The sequence below is a fragment of the Leuresthes tenuis genome, unplaced genomic scaffold (genome assembly GCF_036924035.1).
Source record: "Leuresthes tenuis unplaced genomic scaffold, fLeuTen1.0.hap1 SCAF_1, whole genome shotgun sequence".
NCBI lineage: Eukaryota > Metazoa > Chordata > Actinopteri > Atheriniformes > Atherinopsidae > Leuresthes > Leuresthes tenuis.
In genome coordinates this window covers 37,642,626-37,659,897 of record NW_027325355.1, presented here as the reverse complement: position 1 = coordinate 37,659,897, position 17,272 = coordinate 37,642,626, and the positions used below count along the sequence as shown (strand labels likewise).

Below are 17,272 nucleotides of genomic sequence, written 5' to 3'. Positions count from 1 at the left end.
AATTCATTAAGTTTTGTTAACACAATGTCAACTCTGCTGATTACTGAACGCAGGTGACATTATGTTAAAAATCATCTCACATTCATCATTTTTCTACTTGTAAAAACACAAAGCTGCTAACTCTCTGGTGTCCAGTGCACACAGCAGAATCAGACTGAAGCTGGAAGTATCTATTAACGGGGACACATCAGAGGAACAGAAGCATTCTCAGGATCTGATCGCTGACTTCTCACAACCTAATAAACGAGGCTGTCACAGGGAAGCAGCAACTTCTCCCAGATCAGCGCTCACACTTTAAACTTGATAAAACAGAGTCGAGCTCAGAGCAGCAGGCTGTCTCTCAGAGCTATAATCCAAAAGCCCATTCACCAGCAGCCTCTGCTCTCCTACTGCCACTCTGTACACTCCTCCATCACTGTTACACGTTATAGGAGGGATAACCGTGAAAATGACATGCAGCATGTTTCCACTGGTTAAGGATCACACAGCATTTTGTTTGACTGCAGTCAGACATCTATTAATCTATGTTTCTGCCTCACTGATGTGTCTTCATGATTGGAGCTCTGGATGAAGAGCCACAGTGCCCCCTGGTGGAGAACTGCACACACACGTTTGTTTGTGTGCTGTTCAGGAATTAGGAAGGTGTGTGTTTCAAATAAAGTCAGGAAGTTAACGAAAGAGTGTTTTCCCTCATGAGTAACAAAAACAGGGCAATTCAGATGGTGGACAATCAGTGAGTTGTTGAAAAGATGTTAGATAGTAAATAACATTACTTTAATCAGACATTTCCCAGATATGAGCAACAGGTTTTTATTAACTTGATTAAATAGAGAATGGAGTCGTCTGAGAAGGCAAACAAATGTTGTTTCACTACACAACTGTGGAGTTGTTATTTCATGGTTCTGAACTCGTGTTTTACTCTTTATTGCTTTTTATGCTGCCTTTTGTACGGTGACCTTGAGTGTCCTGAAAGGCACCAACAAATGAAATGTCTTCTTATCATCAGATGTAAAGTCATGACGCACAGGTTTATCAGAAGGTATTTATTCATGCAGGCATGAGAACACAGTTTAAATATTAGCCACAGTGCTAAAACACGGATGAAAAAAGGAATTTTATTCAGATGAAGATGATGTTTTAGCTACTGCTGTGGGTTTATGTGAGAGAGCATGCAAGTGTTTCACAGCAGGTAATGCTCAGTGTGGCTGAGCTCAGGTGGGTGTGAGTAGTAATATTACATCACTACAAAGCCCCATCATCAGAAGTCCTGGATATAAGGGCTTTAAAGGTATGACATTTCACCATGTAACAGACATCAGTCAAACTCCCAAACCCAAGCCTTTAGCATGGGCTGTTAGCATGGGCTGTTAGCATGGGCTGTTAGCATGGGCTGTTAGCATGGGCTGTTAGCATGGGCTGTTAGCATGGGGTTCAGACTAAACGGAGATGAACTGAACTTGGAGGAATGTGTCTGTTCAGGCTGGTGAGATGTTCACTCGTCGGCCCTTTGATCTAGGAAGCGGTCCAGCATCCTCTGGATGTTTTGGAAAGCGTCTCTGCCCAGGTAGTCGACCTGTCCAACCTCCCACATCCTGCGACGCTCCAGCTGCTCTGCCTCTGTGTCTGCTGCTGTCTGCCGTGATGAAGAACCAGAACAACAAGTCAGTCTTTAAAGAGAATTCATCACAAGGGACATCTGACCCTGCACAGGTGGAACATAAGGTTCTGGCTTCATCTTTATATATTTATTTGCTTTATTATTCACAGATGTAATACTAAGACTTACATCCAGGAAGATGATGACAGTACACCATGTTCTGGTGCACATAAAGCCCATGCACTACTTGTACCAAGTAGTCAGATTACTTTCACTTTCACTTCAATCTTGTAACTAAATGAAAATGTGCCAACACAACGTAATGAAAATATCTTCTTGTGTCTCTATCACCACATCCCTTAGAAGTCCCAAAGTCCCTGCTGGTTCTGAAACAATATTTCAGTAGAAAACTAACTTATATGTGCAAAGTGTTTCATCTCTTTAGCAGCAAACATTAGTGAAGGAGCAACATATTGTTCTATACGGCAGGGCCAAAGAACACAATCCAAACTGGACTTACATTCACCATCCCTGAATACAACTAGAAAAACAAGTAGAAAAAGTTTCCATACATGATGAGCATCAGTGTATTCAGAGGCGTCGCTGCCTTCCAATCCCTCAGCTCCCACGGGTGCATCCTTGACCTCTGCTGTCTCAGATGAGTCAGACTCTTTCTCCAGAAGTGCGTTAACTGTGTGGGAACACTTCAGACACCACAGCTATGTCACTCATCACTGTGCAACAGGTGCATTATATGCTGTACACTGTGGCAGAAGCAACTGAAACACAAGGAGCTAAAGTGAGTTTAGCTTAATAACTGTGCTGTGATGCATGTTCAGACTGCAGGGAGTGTGTCTGTTCAGACTACCAGTTCAATAAACACAATTCATGAACTGATGAAGTACCAAAAATGTGAAGTGAAGTTTGGAGGCCTGAGGCAGATAACAGGCTTTGTGTCACCGTCTTCTGTTTTTTCAGTCAAATGAAGTCAGGCAGAATTCCTCCTAAATTACTGGAGCTAACAAGAGGCACTTGGCCACAATTTATTACAAACACAAGCAGCTATGTTAATAAGCTCTTTCCTTTAGCTAATTAATCAGCTAATATTTCCAGGGATGACTCAGCCTCACATGGTAAATGGGCTGTACTTGTATAGTGCTTTTCTAATCTAACTGACCACTCAAAGCACTGCTATCACTACATGCCGCATTCACCCATTGACACACACTCATACAGCACGTCTTAAGTGCTTTCTAACCATTCATACACGCGGATACATCGGTAGGCAACGTGGGGTTCAGTGTCTTGCCCAAGGATGCTTTGACATGTAGCCCGGGGAAGTTGGAGTCGAACCACTGACCTTTCAATCGATGGCCAACTGCTGTTCCTCCTGAGCTACAGCCGCCAGAAAAGCTTGAAGTGTGTGTTGAGCGGATCTGTTCTACATGCTGTTTTTCTTTACAGTGAAATCAGGTTCCGTCCTTCCCTGTTGTGTTTGCCTCACAAACCTTTAGGCTGAATATCGTGTCACATCCTAAATATCAAAGAATTACATCACTTTGCATCATTTGCTACATATCTCGTAGTATAAGTCACAATTTGTTCAGGGAATGTTACCTGAGAGACCAGGTTCTTAGTTCCATTATGTGTATTTTTTTATTTTTCAGCAGCACACGCTTGCTTAGGTTCAGCCACCAAAGTTTATGCATCCACTTAAAATATGGTAAAATGGTAAATGGACTTGTACTTGTATAGCGCTTTTCTAGTCTAGCTGACCACTCAAAGCGCTTTACTACATGCCGCATTCACCCCACTCACACACATTCATACAGCACGTCTTAAGATACACATAACTACGTGCTTTCTAAGCATTCACACACATTCATACATTCACACATTGATACACTGGGGGGGGTAACGTGGGGTTCAGTGTCTTGCCCAAGGACGCTTCGACATGTATCCTGGGGAAGCCAGAGTCGAACCACCAACCTTCCGATTGGTGGGCGACTGCTCTTCCTCCTGAGCTACAGCCACTCACCACGTTAACGCTGGAATATAACTCCAGTGTACACGGAGGATTCAAATGTGGCACCAGTGGGTCCTGAATGAGTGTCTACAGGTGATAAGCTGGGCCAGGCTCAGGTTTAACTAGATGTCCAATGCATTTTTGTTTCATTTGTGCTTTTAGCTCATGGCAAACTGCCTTAGAAGACTCAACTCATGCCACAGATGTTCCTCTGGGTTTAGATCTGAGGTGTCTTGGAAGGCGAGATGACAGGCTGGGGCATTCAGACCATGATGAGCTGATTTTAAGCGGCCTAATCCATGCAAACATTGTGCACAACATCAGACCACAGGAGGTCTGCATGGTTTTGTGCTGCCGATGCCACATTGTAAGCTTCCTACTGTCAGCCTGAGCAGGACTGAGGACCACACTGTGTTTCATTTCCAGACTTAGGCCGTTAATGGAAACTAAGATGCGTTTTTTATAAACTCTAGCTGGATCTTGTGACCTGCGTCTGGAGGAGTTTCTGCATTGCACTGCCACCACATGACTGCATGAATAGGCTCGTGTGCAGGTGTCAAATGCCAACATCACACTGACACTCGTGTTCACGTCACCTATACAGAGAGGAGATTTCCCAGCAGATATGAATGAAGTCAATCCAGAAAGGTGTGTTGTAAAGAGACATAATGTATGGTTGGCTTCAACTTTCAATTCTAACTGGGAGAAATACTGTGACCACATGAAGTCACCTGGGCCACAACATTAATATGCTTTGGACATTCAGCTCACCATCTTTGGTTCAGTGTGACTCTCAAAAGGAGAAAAATGGGCCAGCAGTGAAATGGAGCTGTCCAAGTTCTCTCTAAACGGCATCTTGTCGACTCGGCCGTGGACCTGCAAAACAAGGCGGGATGTTAAATGTTGGCACAGGAACCAACACCGGGGTGTCTGCTTTGGTTTTTCTGTTCAGGCCAAACTCTGCAGCAGCTGGTGGGACAGATTAACAAACCTCTGCACAACAAAGGGACTCAGTTAGGGATTAAACTCAACGCAGTTACATTCGGTTTTATAGCTGACATCTCACCTAAGTGTGGAGCACATCATGTCACATGATGGTTGGTAGCTTGGAAGTACTAACGTGATCCCAGGTCAGTGACGTTTGACTGACTCTGATGTGGTGGATGAGCGCCTGTTCTCAGCTTACATTTTAGATCCCTGCCTGCTTTTTGTGGCCTGATATCATCTCAGCCTGTCCTTCCAACTCTGCCTAAGCCCTTCTCTTGATGGTGCGTGTATTTACCGTCAGTGTCTAGTGATAATGAGGCTTCTGTTAACTACATTGTTTGGAGCAGGATAAGACTTGAGATTCTTGGTAGTAGCTGTAGATCTGCTTCCAGTTAGAGAGGAAGCTTTTCAGATATTATGGATGTTCATACCCTGCTTTGGCTGGACTCTGGAGCAGATGCTGTTGGGTGGCTGAGGTACTCCTTCCACCACAGAGAACAAAACTGTGCCATCGAGTGTGAGGGGCCGTCCTCCCTCTGTGAGCTCCAGGGCTTCGCTGCTCCTGTGAAGTGGACTATCTTTGCTTTGTGGCCAAATCTGCAGAACAACAACAAGGGAAGTCCTGTATGTTCAACACATCATTCTATGAGCAGTTTAGAGCACAGAAGCATGAGGATGAAAGCCACACATTGCACTACATGTGCACGTTTTCCTCTTACAGCTCACCTAAAACACAATGTGGGAGGCAAAACAGTTCTCCCAGTGACTGTAATCCTCACAGCTGGACATTTGGAAAGGAGATCAGGTGTATTCATTATATGACAGTAAAATTTGATATGATCCAACAGATCCGGGTGTGGTTCAGACACACTCACTGTATGAAAGCAGGGAGGTAGCTGTAGAGGGAGCTGGCACTGAGGTTGTAAACGAATGGCAGGTGTTTACCGATGTCATCCACTGCCCAGCTGCTAAAGAACGAGTTCAACAGGCCCTGGTCTCCTCCTGACAACGACAGGTGAGAAGATATGAGACTGACTCTGTTCCCATACATGTCAGCACATGTTCTGCTGTTACAATCCTGCTGCCAGCACAGAGAAATAAAACCAACAAAGACTGTCCTGAACTGTTTCCTCTTAACATAAAGATGATGTCAGTTCTCCTGACACCACTTTTTATCAGCCCTGGTCCTTCTGGAGACTCGCCTTAACTTCCTGCTATCTGATCTCTGTAAAGAGCTTTGGTCAGGGCTTGATTTGAAATGTTCCCCATTAATAAACCGACTTAACTTGTTAATAAGCAGACTCCGTGTCGAGCCATCAGTATTCAGAGCACTGTGCTTTTCTGCCTGCAGCCCAAACATGCCTTACCATCGAAGCTGCCACGGTGCAGGGCGTGATCCAGGAGCCTGGTGTGGGTGAGCAGAGAAGGTCTGAACACAAACACGCCGGAGTTAAAACAGTCGGGCCAGCCAGGATCAGGAGCTGCAGACAGCTCGTCCCTGTCAAACAGCTCGTCCACGTTACACAGCACCTGGGGGGGACAGGAGGTCAGCACAGCTCACCTCAACTCAGGCCTGGAGGGTGCATTTCAAAAGGCAGATACACATTTCTATATTCAATAAGCAGCCTTTGTCTTCCTCTCACGTTTTAAGGCACGTTTCCTCCACTTCAGAGGTGGTGTGCCTGGACTTCCCCTTCCCTTAAATTATCTGAAAATGGACAACTTGCATCATATTTTCCTCTATGAAATATCTTATTTAAATCACAAGTGTCTGTATAACTGCATCCAACTACACAACATCCTCAAGCTTAAGCTCAGGGACGGTTAATGTTCACTCTAACCTGAACATGGTAAATGGACTTGTATAGCACTTTTCTAGTCTAACTGACCACTCAAAGCGCTTCACTACATGCCGCATTCACCCCACTCACACCCCTTCATACAGCACGTCTTAAGATACACATATCTACTAATCATTCACACACATTCATACCCCCAATGATACACTGGGGGGCAACGTGGGGTTCAGTGTCTTGCCCAAGGACGCTTCGACATGTAGCCGGGGGAAGCCAGAGTCCAACCACCGACGGGCGACTGCTCTTCCTCCTGAGCTACAGCCGCCTTCCACATGGTGTGTGTGCATGACCCAGTATTTATTCTCCTCAGACCTCAAACATGCCTGTTCCAGCTAACCTGGTTGCAGCAGGTTACATGGTGCCCTCAAACATGTCCTCCAACATCTGAGTTCTTATCGCTTCCACTCAAACATGTCATGTTTGACATGAGCCCATAGCCTGAGCCTGCACCGCAGTTCAGCAGGTCAGTTGAGGAGGAGGTTAACCTTTAAAGACATGTTTGCTGACTCTCACAGATAAGGATCTCTTTGACTGATGAGCAGCATGTGAGTCGTTTGTATTTTTCTTCAGGAACGTTTCCTTTGAAGTAGGATCAAAGTTTCTGTCTGGTTTGAACTGTGTTGTACAGAATGAAGAAGAAATGGTGGAACAATCTTTGTTAAATAAACCAGCGTATGTGCATTACTGTTGCTTTGTTTGTCTCCTGGGTTGAAGTACTGAAACACTGTTATTGTCCTTCACTCTGCTCTTTAATGACAGCCTTGAAACGCTGTCATTTCTCCACTGATTCATAAATGAATTACTATATTTCCCATGTCAGGCTCACTCTGTTGGTCATACCCACCACAGGCCAATGTCTGGCCACAACTAATGTCAGCTCACTTGTTGCTCCCTGCAACAATAAACATGCTTTGAGAGGCCAGACATATAGAATATGTAGAAGCATCCACAATGCGAATTAAAAAACTGCTAAACCAAATGTACGGGCAGCTGTAGCTCAGGAGGAAGAGCGGTCGACATGTGGCTTAATTTGGCCACATGTCGAGGCACTGACACTGAACGCTGCCTGTGTGAAGGAGTAGAAAGCACCTAGTTATAGACTAAGACGTAAATGGTAAATGGACTGTACTTGTATAGCGCTTTCCTAGTCTAGCTGACATGCCACATTCACCCATACTCATACAGCACGTCTTAAGTCTATACATAACTACGTGCTTTCTAACCATTCATACACACATTCATACGCCGATGGATACATTGGTAGACAACATGGGGTTCTGAAATCCTTCATTGAGCAAAAGGTCCCAGACTATGTTAGAAGTCATTAAACACACACATCATTAGATTTTAAGGCTTTTGTAATCATTTCAAATAAAATATTCATAACTCACTGGATTCAGTTTCACAGTAATCAATCATATTATCCGGAACAAACATAAAAAAACTGAATTCTCAAATTCCTAAATAGCTGTTGGCCAAAAGAGTTCCAACGTGTGACAATCTCATGAAGAATAATCAAAAATCTATTTTCCTTTTTGGGATCGACGAAAGCGATGTCATTGAAATTGTTAGAAAACTCAAAAACAAAACATCAACTGATATAAATTCCATTGATATGGTTAAACTCAAGAAAGTCTTGGATTTTATTGTAAAACCTTTGAAAGACTATTTGCAATCTGTCCTTTTAAAAGGGTATTTTTTCTGAAATACTGTGAAAATAGCAAAGATAATACCAATATTCAAAAATGGAGACAAACATTACATTGAAAACTATAGACCAGTGTCCCTTCTTCCTCAATTCTCAAAAATACTAGAGAAATGATTTGGCCATTGGTTGGGTGGCAGGGGGCTGGAGCTTGGAGCCTAGCCCAGCTGTCATCAGGGAGGAGGTGGGGTAACACCCTGGACAGGTTGCCAGTCCATCACAGAGACAAATGAGACAAACAACCATGCATGCCCACACTCACTCCTAAGGACAATTTAGAAACACCTGTTAACCTAACATGCATGTTTTTGGGTGGTGGGAGGAAGCCGGAGAACCCAGGTATATGTGGGGAGAACATGCAGACTTCACACAGAAAGGTCCCAGGTGGGGACTGAACCTGGAACCCTCTCACTGTGAGGCGATGGAGCTAACCGTACCTGTGTCACACACCATCGAGCAGCCCCAATTTGATCTTTTTATTGATGAAGATGAACTGCTCAGTGAACCTCAATATGGGTTCAGGGAAACAGAACAACTATATATGCAGTTATGGTAAAAGAAATAACAAAGGCAACTGGGAATTATTGTGTTTCTGTTTATGCATTTGGCAGACGCTTTTATCCAAAGCAGCTCACACTCATATCCCAGGTATGCAATATGAGAGTACTTTTTTGACCTCTCAGATATTGTTTTAGGAGATCTGGAAATGAAAGAGTTTTCAGATTTTTATACATTTTAGTAAGTTTTTAGGGAAATGTTGTAATTTCTTCCATGGAGGGGATTTGAACCCAGATCACCCATATGAAAGGTGACAATCTTACCACTGCACTACCCAAAAGATGCTGTTGGAATTTATATTGATTTGCAGAAAGCATTACCATCAATCACAGCATATTATTGAGAAAAATGAAGAAGTATGGATTGAGAGGTGTATCTTATTCTTGGCTGAGGAGCTACTTGAAAAATAGAGAACAATGTGTAGAAATCAATAACACTGTTTCACAATTGAGGAAGGTCACCTGTGGCGTACCCCAGGGATCTGTGATTGGCCCAAAGTTTTTGCTTAATTTTAATGATATTTGTAAATGTTTTTAGGGAAATTTTGTAATTTTGTTGGGGTACCAAAGCTGTCTGGGGTACCACCAGCAGACATTTATCTCTGAATGAGAGTTTGTCCTTCTTTTCCATCTCTGACACTGTTTATCTTACTATAAGGAACACATGCATCCCCCCCAGAGAACTTAAAGGTTCACATTCAAGACCATTCACACCTGTCCCATTCGCAGGCAACAACTGCAGAAAAAATTACAAAGATACAGGAAGGAACGCTGCTGTAGATGCTGGAGTTTCTAATGCTGCTGTAGATGCTGGAGTTTCTAACGCTGCTGTAGATGCTGGAGTTTCTAACGCTGCTGTAGATGCTGGAGTTTCTAACTCTGCTGTAGATACTGGAGTTTCTAACGCTGCTGTAGATGATGGAGTTTCTAACGCTGCTGTAGATGCTGGAGTTTCTAACGCTGCTGTAGATGCTGGAGTTTCTAACGCTGCTGTAGATGCTGGAGTTTCTAACGCTGCTGTAGATGCTGGAGTTTCTAACTCTGCTGTAGATACTGGAGTTTCTAACGCTGCTGTAGATGCTGGAGTTTCTAACGCTGCTGTAGATGCTGGAGTTTCTAACGCTGCTGTAGATGATGGAGTTTCTAACGCTGCTGTAGATGCTGGAGTTTCTAACGCTGCTGTAGATGCTGGAGTTTCTAACGCTGCTGTAGATGATGGAGTTTCTAACGCTGCTGTAGATGCTGGAGTTTCTAACGCTGCTGTAGATGCTGGAGTTTCTAACGCTGCTGTAGATGCTGGAGTTTCTAACGCTGCTGTAGATGCTGGAGTTTCTAACGCTGCTGTAGATGCTGGAGTTTCTAATGCTGCTGTAGATGCTGGAGTTTCTAACGCTGCTGTAGATGCTGGAGTTTCTAATGCTGCTGTAGATGCTGGAGTTTCTAACGCTGCTGTAGATGCTGGAGTTTCTAACGCTGCTGTAGATGCTGGAGTTTCTAACGCTGCTGTAGATGCTGGAGTTTCTAAAGCTGCTGTAGATGCTGGAGTTTCTAACGCTGCTGTAGATGCTGGAGTTTCTAATGCTGCTGTAGATGCTGGAGTTTCTAATGCTGCTGTAGATGCTGGAGTTTCTAACGCTGCTGTAGATGCTGGAGTTTCTAACGCTGCTGTAGATGCTGGAGTTTCTAACGCTGCTGTAGATGCTGGAGTTTCTAACGCTGCTGTAGATGCTGGAGTTTCTAACGCTGCTGTAGATGCTGGAGTTTCTAACGCTGCTGTAGATGCTGGAGTTTCTAACGCTGCTGTAGATGCTGGAGTTTCTAATGCTGCTGTAGATGCTGGAGTTTCTAACGCTGCTGTAGATGCTGGAGTTTCTAATGCTGCTGTAGATGCTGGAGTTTCTAACGCTGCTGTAGATGCTGGAGTTTCTAACGCTGCTGTAGATGCTGGAGTTTCTAACGCTGCTGTAGATGCTGGAGTTTCTAAAGCTGCTGTAGATGCTGGAGTTTCTAACGCTGCTGTAGATGCTGGAGTTTCTAACGCTGCTGTAGATGCTGGAGTTTCTAATGCTGCTGTAGATGCTGGAGTTTCTAATGCTGCTGTAGATGCTGGAGTTTCTAATGCTGCTGTAGATGATGGAGTTTCTAACGCTGCTGTAGATGCTGGAGTTTCTAACACTGCTGTAGATGCTGGAGTTTCTAACGCTGCTGTAGATGCTGGAGTTTCTAATGCTGCTGTAGATGCTGGAGTTTCTAACACTGCTGTAGATGCTGGAGTTTCTAACGCTGCTGTAGATGCTGGAGTTTCTAATGCTGCTGTAGATGATGGAGTTTCTAACTCTGCTGTAGATGCTGGAGTTTCTAACGCTGCTGTAGATGCTGGAGTTTCTAAAGCTGCTGTAGATGCTGGAGTTTCTAACGCTGCTGTAGATGCTGGAGTTTCTAACGCTGCTGTAGATGCTGGAGTTTCTAACGCTGCTGTAGATGCTGGAGTTTCTAACGCTGCTGTAGATGCTGGAGTTTCTAATGCTGCTGTAGATGCTGGAGTTTCTAATGCTGCTGTAGATGCTGGAGTTTCTAATGCTGCTGTAGATGCTGGAGTTTCTAACGCTGCTGTAGATGCTGGAGTTTCTAACGCTGCTGTAGATGCTGGAGTTTCTAACACTGCTGTAGATGCTGGAGTTTCTAATGCTGCTGTAGATGATGGAGTTTCTAACGCTGCTGTAGATGCTGGAGTTTCTAACGCTGCTGTAGATGCTGGAGTTTCTAAAGCTGCTGTAGATGCTGGAGTTTCTAATGCTGCTGTAGATGCTGGAGTTTCTAACACTGCTGTAGATGCTGGAGTTTCTAACGCTGCTGTAGATGCTGGAGTTTCTAACGCTGCTGTAGATGCTGGAGTTTCTAATGCTGCTGTAGATGCTGGAGTTTCTAATGCTGCTGTAGATGCTGGAGTTTCTAAAGCTGCTGTAGATGCTGGAGTTTCTAACACTGCTGTAGATGCTGGAGTTTCTAACACTGCTGTAGATGCTGGAGTTTCTAATGCTGCTGTAGATGCTGGAGTTTCTAAAGCTGCTGTAGATGCTGGAGTTTCTAACGCTGCTGTAGATGCTGGAGTTTCTAACACTGCTGTAGATGCTGGAGTTTCTAATGCTGCTGTAGATGCTGGAGTTTCTAACACTGCTGTAGATGCTGGAGTTTCTAATGCTGCTGTAGATGCTGGAGTTTCTAAAGCTGCTGTAGATGCTGGAGTTTCTAACGCTGCTGTAGATGCTGGAGTTTCTAATGCTGCTGTAGATGCTGGAGTTTCTAATGCTGCTGTAGATGCTGGAGTTTCTAACTCTGCTGTAGATGCTGGAGTTTCTAACACTGCTGTAGATGCTGGAGTTTCTAATGCTGCTGTAGATGCTGGAGTTTCTAATGCTGCTGTAGATGCTGGAGTTTCTAAAGCTGCTGTAGATGCTGGAGTTTCTAACGCTGCTGTAGATGCTGGAGTTTCTAATGCTGCTGTAGATGCTGGAGTTTCTAACGCTGCTGTAGATGCTGGAGTTTCTAATGCTGCTGTAGATGCTGGAGTTTCTAATGCTGCTGTAGATGCTGGAGTTTCTAACGCTGCTGTAGATGCTGGAGTTTCTAATGCTGCTGTAGATGCTGGAGTTTCTAACGCTGCTGTAGATGCTGGAGTTTCTAATGCTGCTGTAGATGCTGGAGTTTCTAATGCTGCTGTAGATGCTGGAGTTTCTAATGCTGCTGTAGATGCTGGAGTTTCTAATGCTGCTGTAGATGCTGGAGTTTCTAATGCTGCTGTAGATGCTGGAGTTTCTAACGCTGCTGTAGATGCTGGAGTTTCTAATGCTGCTGTAGATGCTGGAGTTTCTAACGCTGCTGTAGATGCTGGAGTTTCTAATGCTGCTGTAGATGCTGGAGTTTCTAATGCTGCTGTAGATGCTGGAGTTTCTAATGCTGCTGTAGATGCTGGAGTTTCTAATGCTGCTGTAGATGCTGGAGTTTCTAATGCTGCTGTAGATGCTGGAGTTTCTAACGCTGCTGTAGATGCTGGAGTTTCTAATGCTGCTGTAGATGATGGAGTTTCTAACGCTGCTGTAGATGCTGGAGTTTCTAAAGCTGCTGTAGATGCTGGAGTTTCTAATGCTGCTGTAGATGCTGGAGTTTCTAACGCTGCTGTAGATGCTGGAGTTTCTAATGCTGCTGTAGATGCTGGAGTTTCTAATGCTGCTGTAGATGCTGGAGTTTCTAATGCTGCTGTAGATGCTGGAGTTTCTAACGCTGCTGTAGATGCTGGAGTATCTAATGCTGCTGTAGATGATGGAGTTTCTAACGCTGCTGTAGATGCTGGAGTTTCTAATGCTGCTGTAGATGCTGGAGTTTCTAATGCTGCTGTAGATGCTGGAGTTTCTAACGCTGCTGTAGATGCTGGAGTATCTAATGCTGCTGTAGATGATGGAGTTTCTAACGCTGCTGTAGATGCTGGAGTTTCTAACGCTGCTGTAGATGCTGGAGTTTCTAACGCTGCTGTAGATGCTGGAGTTTCTAACGCTGCTGTAGATGCTGGAGTTTCTAATGCTGCTGTAGATGCTGGAGTTTCTAATGCTGCTGTAGATGCTGGAGTTTCTAACACTGCTGTAGATGCTGGAGTTTCTAACGCTGCTGTAGATGCTGGAGTTTCTAATGCTGCTGTAGATGCTGGAGTTTCTAACACTGCTGTAGATGCTGGAGTTTCTAACGCTGCTGTAGATGCTGGAGTTTCTAACGCTGCTGTAGATGCTGGAGTTTCTAACGCTGCTGTAGATGCTGGAGTTTCTAATGCTGCTGTAGATGCTGGAGTTTCTAACGCTGCTGTAGATGCTGGAGTTTCTAATGCTGCTGTAGATGCTGGAGTTTCTAATGCTGCTGTAGATGCTGGAGTTTCTAATGCTGCTGTAGATGCTGGAGTTTCTAATGCTGCTGTAGATGCTGGAGTTTCTAACTCTGCTGTAGATGCTGGAGTTTCTAATGCTGCTGTAGATGCTGGAGTTTCTAATGCTGCTGTAGATGCTGGAGTTTCTAACACTGCTGTAGATGCTGGAGTTTCTAATGCTGCTGTAGATGCTGGAGTTTCTAATGCTGCTGTAGATGCTGGAGTTTCTAACGCTGCTGTAGATGCTGGAGTTTCTAATGCTGCTGTAGATGCTGGAGTTTCTAATGCTGCTGTAGATGATGGAGTTTCTAACGCTGCTGTAGATGCTGGAGTTTCTAACGCTGCTGTAGATGCTGGAGTTTCTAACGCTGCTGTAGATGCTGGAGTTTCTAACGCTGCTGTAGATGCTGGAGTTTCTAATGCTGCTGTAGATGCTGGAGTTTCTAACACTGCTGTAGATGCTGGAGTTTCTAATGCTGCTGTAGATGCTGGAGTTTCTAACGCTGCTGTAGATGCTGGAGTTTCTAATGCTGCTGTAGATGCTGGAGTTTCTAACGCTGCTGTAGATGCTGGAGTTTCTAACTCTGCTGTAGATGCTGGAGTTTCTAAAGCTGCTGTAGATGCTGGAGTTTCTAACGCTGCTGTAGATGCTGGAGTTTCTAATGCTGCTGTAGATGCTGGAGTTTCTAATGCTGCTGTAGATGCTGGAGTTTCTAATGCTGCTGTAGTTGCTGGAGTTTCACACATCCCATACAATTTATTCATGTGTAATTATGGTCCAAGCTAAAGTAGGTAAAACTTTTACAGAAAAGCACATTTAGAGCTCAGTTACAATGAATCATCAGACACATTAAATTTCTACTGCATATTTTTCAATTTGTGATCATGTGAGAAGTGCAGTGATGTAATGTCTATGGAGCTCAGGCTATTCTGACTACCACTCTGGCCCAACGTTGTAGAATTACAGCATAGACATAACAAGCTCTAAATCAGGTTTGATGAATGTTTTTCAAAATAACTAAATATGTTCATGCTCTACACATTGTAATAAACCCCAAAAATGTTTAAGGAATTTTACTCACTTTAATCTTGACAAATCCAGTCATGCAAAAAAAGGAGATGAGCTCAATTTGCAGGTAGAGTGAGTTCAAGGCCAGATGACCGGATCTATAAACACTTCTTCTATCCAATAGCACAGTGAGGACAAACGATAGGACCCATTACCTATGGAAATGTGGTCTTGAGAAAAAAAAACCATTTGCAGGCCTTTTTTTAGAAGTGATGTTGTAAATTTGCTACTGTGGGTCTTACAGGGTTAAGAGACACATATAACTTTACTACACCAAAGGCCAAAAAATAAATTAAAAGGAGCTGCATTTCATTATGGAATGATGCTAATATAAATTTAAGAAATTGTAGCACATTTTTGTTTTTCAAAAGGACGGCTTCAAAAGCAATTTTTGAGGACTTGACGTTTTCATAACTTCTGAAGGATTTTGTGTTTATTTTTGATTTTGCTTCATTATTCTTTTCTTTTGCTTTTCACTTTATTGGCTGCAATTCTGTTTTTTCTTTTTACTATTATTTCTTTTCTTTTACTTTTGTACTTAAACATAACATATGTTGATGTTAATTTTCTTCCATAGCTTAAATATAAGCATTATGCTTGGCCTGTGCCTTTTCACTCACTTTAACATGCTTCGATTGTACTGAACAGTGTCTTCTGTGTGACTGAATAAACAAACATATTATCATTATTATACAGTGTCCCAATACTTATAGAAATGCAAACTATCATTGTTCAGTGAACTCACGAGTGTGTCTGCATCCAGGAAGACACATTTGCTGTACTGAGTCAGAGTCCAGCAGTGGATCTTAGTGAAGGTGATACCGAGCTCGGGACGTCCCAGCAGGGACAGACGGAGCTGGTCCCCATTGTCCATCGCATCCACTGTGATAACCTCATCAAACTCCTTCTCCAAGGCAAGTCTGTTAAATGACTCAAACAGGTCAGTCGGCTCATGTGATAGCAGATATCAAACATTCTTCAGCAGCACACAGAAAGGGGACGAAGCTAAACTCCATATACTTGAAAAAGAGTTCCCACCTTGACCGCTCAGGAACGCTTGGTGTGACCATGACCGCAATGCAGCGTGTGGTCCCGTGCCGCCGCAAACTTCTGGCCACCACTGTGGCTCCCTGGCAGTAGGAGTCTGTGGTGGCCAGGGTCACAAAGGCCTCAGCAGCTGCAGGTAGAGAGCAGACGAACAGGATCAGGATGAAGGATCCCTGCTCTTTGTGATCAGAAATCACTACAACAAGTTTTTACAGATGTTGCCAACAGTTCTATGTGCGACACTTGAACAGCGTAGAGAGATTGTGGGGTAACAGCACTGCATGAGTGTCTATATATGATGATAAACAGGTCAAGCACTTTTTCAAGCCCAGACAAGATGAATGAAGGACCATTTATCAGCCCCTCCGAGGCCAATTCTTCAATGAGTCACATGAAAACCTACAAACGGTTCTTCTCACGATTTTCTCTCTGTAAATCCTGTTTTATGAGGACAATCCTGACAGCTGGGTCAGAGCTTCATTTTGATATAGAGGTATGTGACCTCGTCTCTGTGTGTGCTGTTAAATGTCACTTGCTGAACTGTTTGAGTGGAGTGTGAAGAAGTCAAATGCGCCACTACAGTGTGAGTTAGCAGCTCAGATGGGGTCGTCTAAGGGAATTACACTCTCTTGGTCTCAGAGCTGAGACTAAAGCTTTTAAAACTTGTTTTTCAAGTACATTTGAATCTAATCTTTTCCACATTTATATTCAGATAATCTTTCTTTAACAATGTTACCTACCTGACATTTCTGATGTCTTCAGTCTGCTTCAAATCCTGTATTTGTCCACAGAGGAGATCAGGAACATGCTGCAGTGGTATGCTGAAGGCTTGTGTGCAGTGACACAGTCAGTCATGAAGCTAATATGTGCACCAGCTGATAATGGAACCCTTCTTCAATACTCTGAGGGTCAGTATGTATCTGATGTTACACCGTGAAGTCACTCCCTCTATGGTGGAGCAAAGAATCAAGCTGGAGCTTCTGTTTCCTTCTTTTGATTTGTTTGCCCAATAGGTCATTCAACTAGCTGAAAAGGGGCTTTGCCAAGCATTGTGTAATAATACAACCTTTACATTCTGCCCTCCCATTCCTCTACTGATGGCCCGCTAGAAAGCGTGTTGACTTTCACATTCCAATCAGCAAGGAGCAAATAACCCCTCCAAAACTTTATTCTCAAACACAACACAGAAAACCAAGTTTTTACTTATCTGGCTTTTTTTCCTTCCTTACAAGCTAGAAATACATTTTCCATCTGCAGCAGTATGGGTAGCAGGATGTTGGAGATCAGGAGCAAGGTGTTCAGGTGGGAGCGTGAGGGTTTGCCAGGGGTTTGTTGGGGTTGAAGTCACTCTGTTCCTTTAACCCTTGGTTTTCAGTATGGAGTCGAAAGTAGCCCCCAGGTGATGGCCAATGCACCTCAGGTGCCTGAGCTGAGTGAAGTGAGGGAGATGTTCAAACTGCAGCAAGAGCAGCTTAAGCAGCTCACCTAAAGCATTTCTCTCCAGCTGAGTTCCCAT

At 43.9% G+C, this 17,272-nt stretch overlaps 1 protein-coding gene across 1 annotated transcript; it reads right to left on the bottom strand.

Moving 5' to 3' along the window:
* Positions 1–1,065: 1,065 nt before the first annotated feature.
* Positions 1,066–16,760, bottom strand: gyg2 (glycogenin 2). The gene is made up of 10 exons (XM_072379305.1): positions 16,497–16,760; positions 15,748–15,886; positions 15,455–15,629; positions 5,978–6,140; positions 5,486–5,612; positions 5,042–5,207; positions 4,395–4,499; positions 2,170–2,301; positions 1,489–1,633; positions 1,066–1,353 (listed from the first exon to the last, which is right to left on the bottom strand). Exons 1-9 carry the CDS (start codon positions 16,501–16,503, stop codon positions 1,493–1,495), a joined length of 1,155 nt encoding a protein of 384 aa, XP_072235406.1. The 5' UTR covers positions 16,504–16,760; the 3' UTR covers positions 1,066–1,353; positions 1,489–1,492.
* Positions 16,761–17,272: the final 512 nt, after the last annotated feature.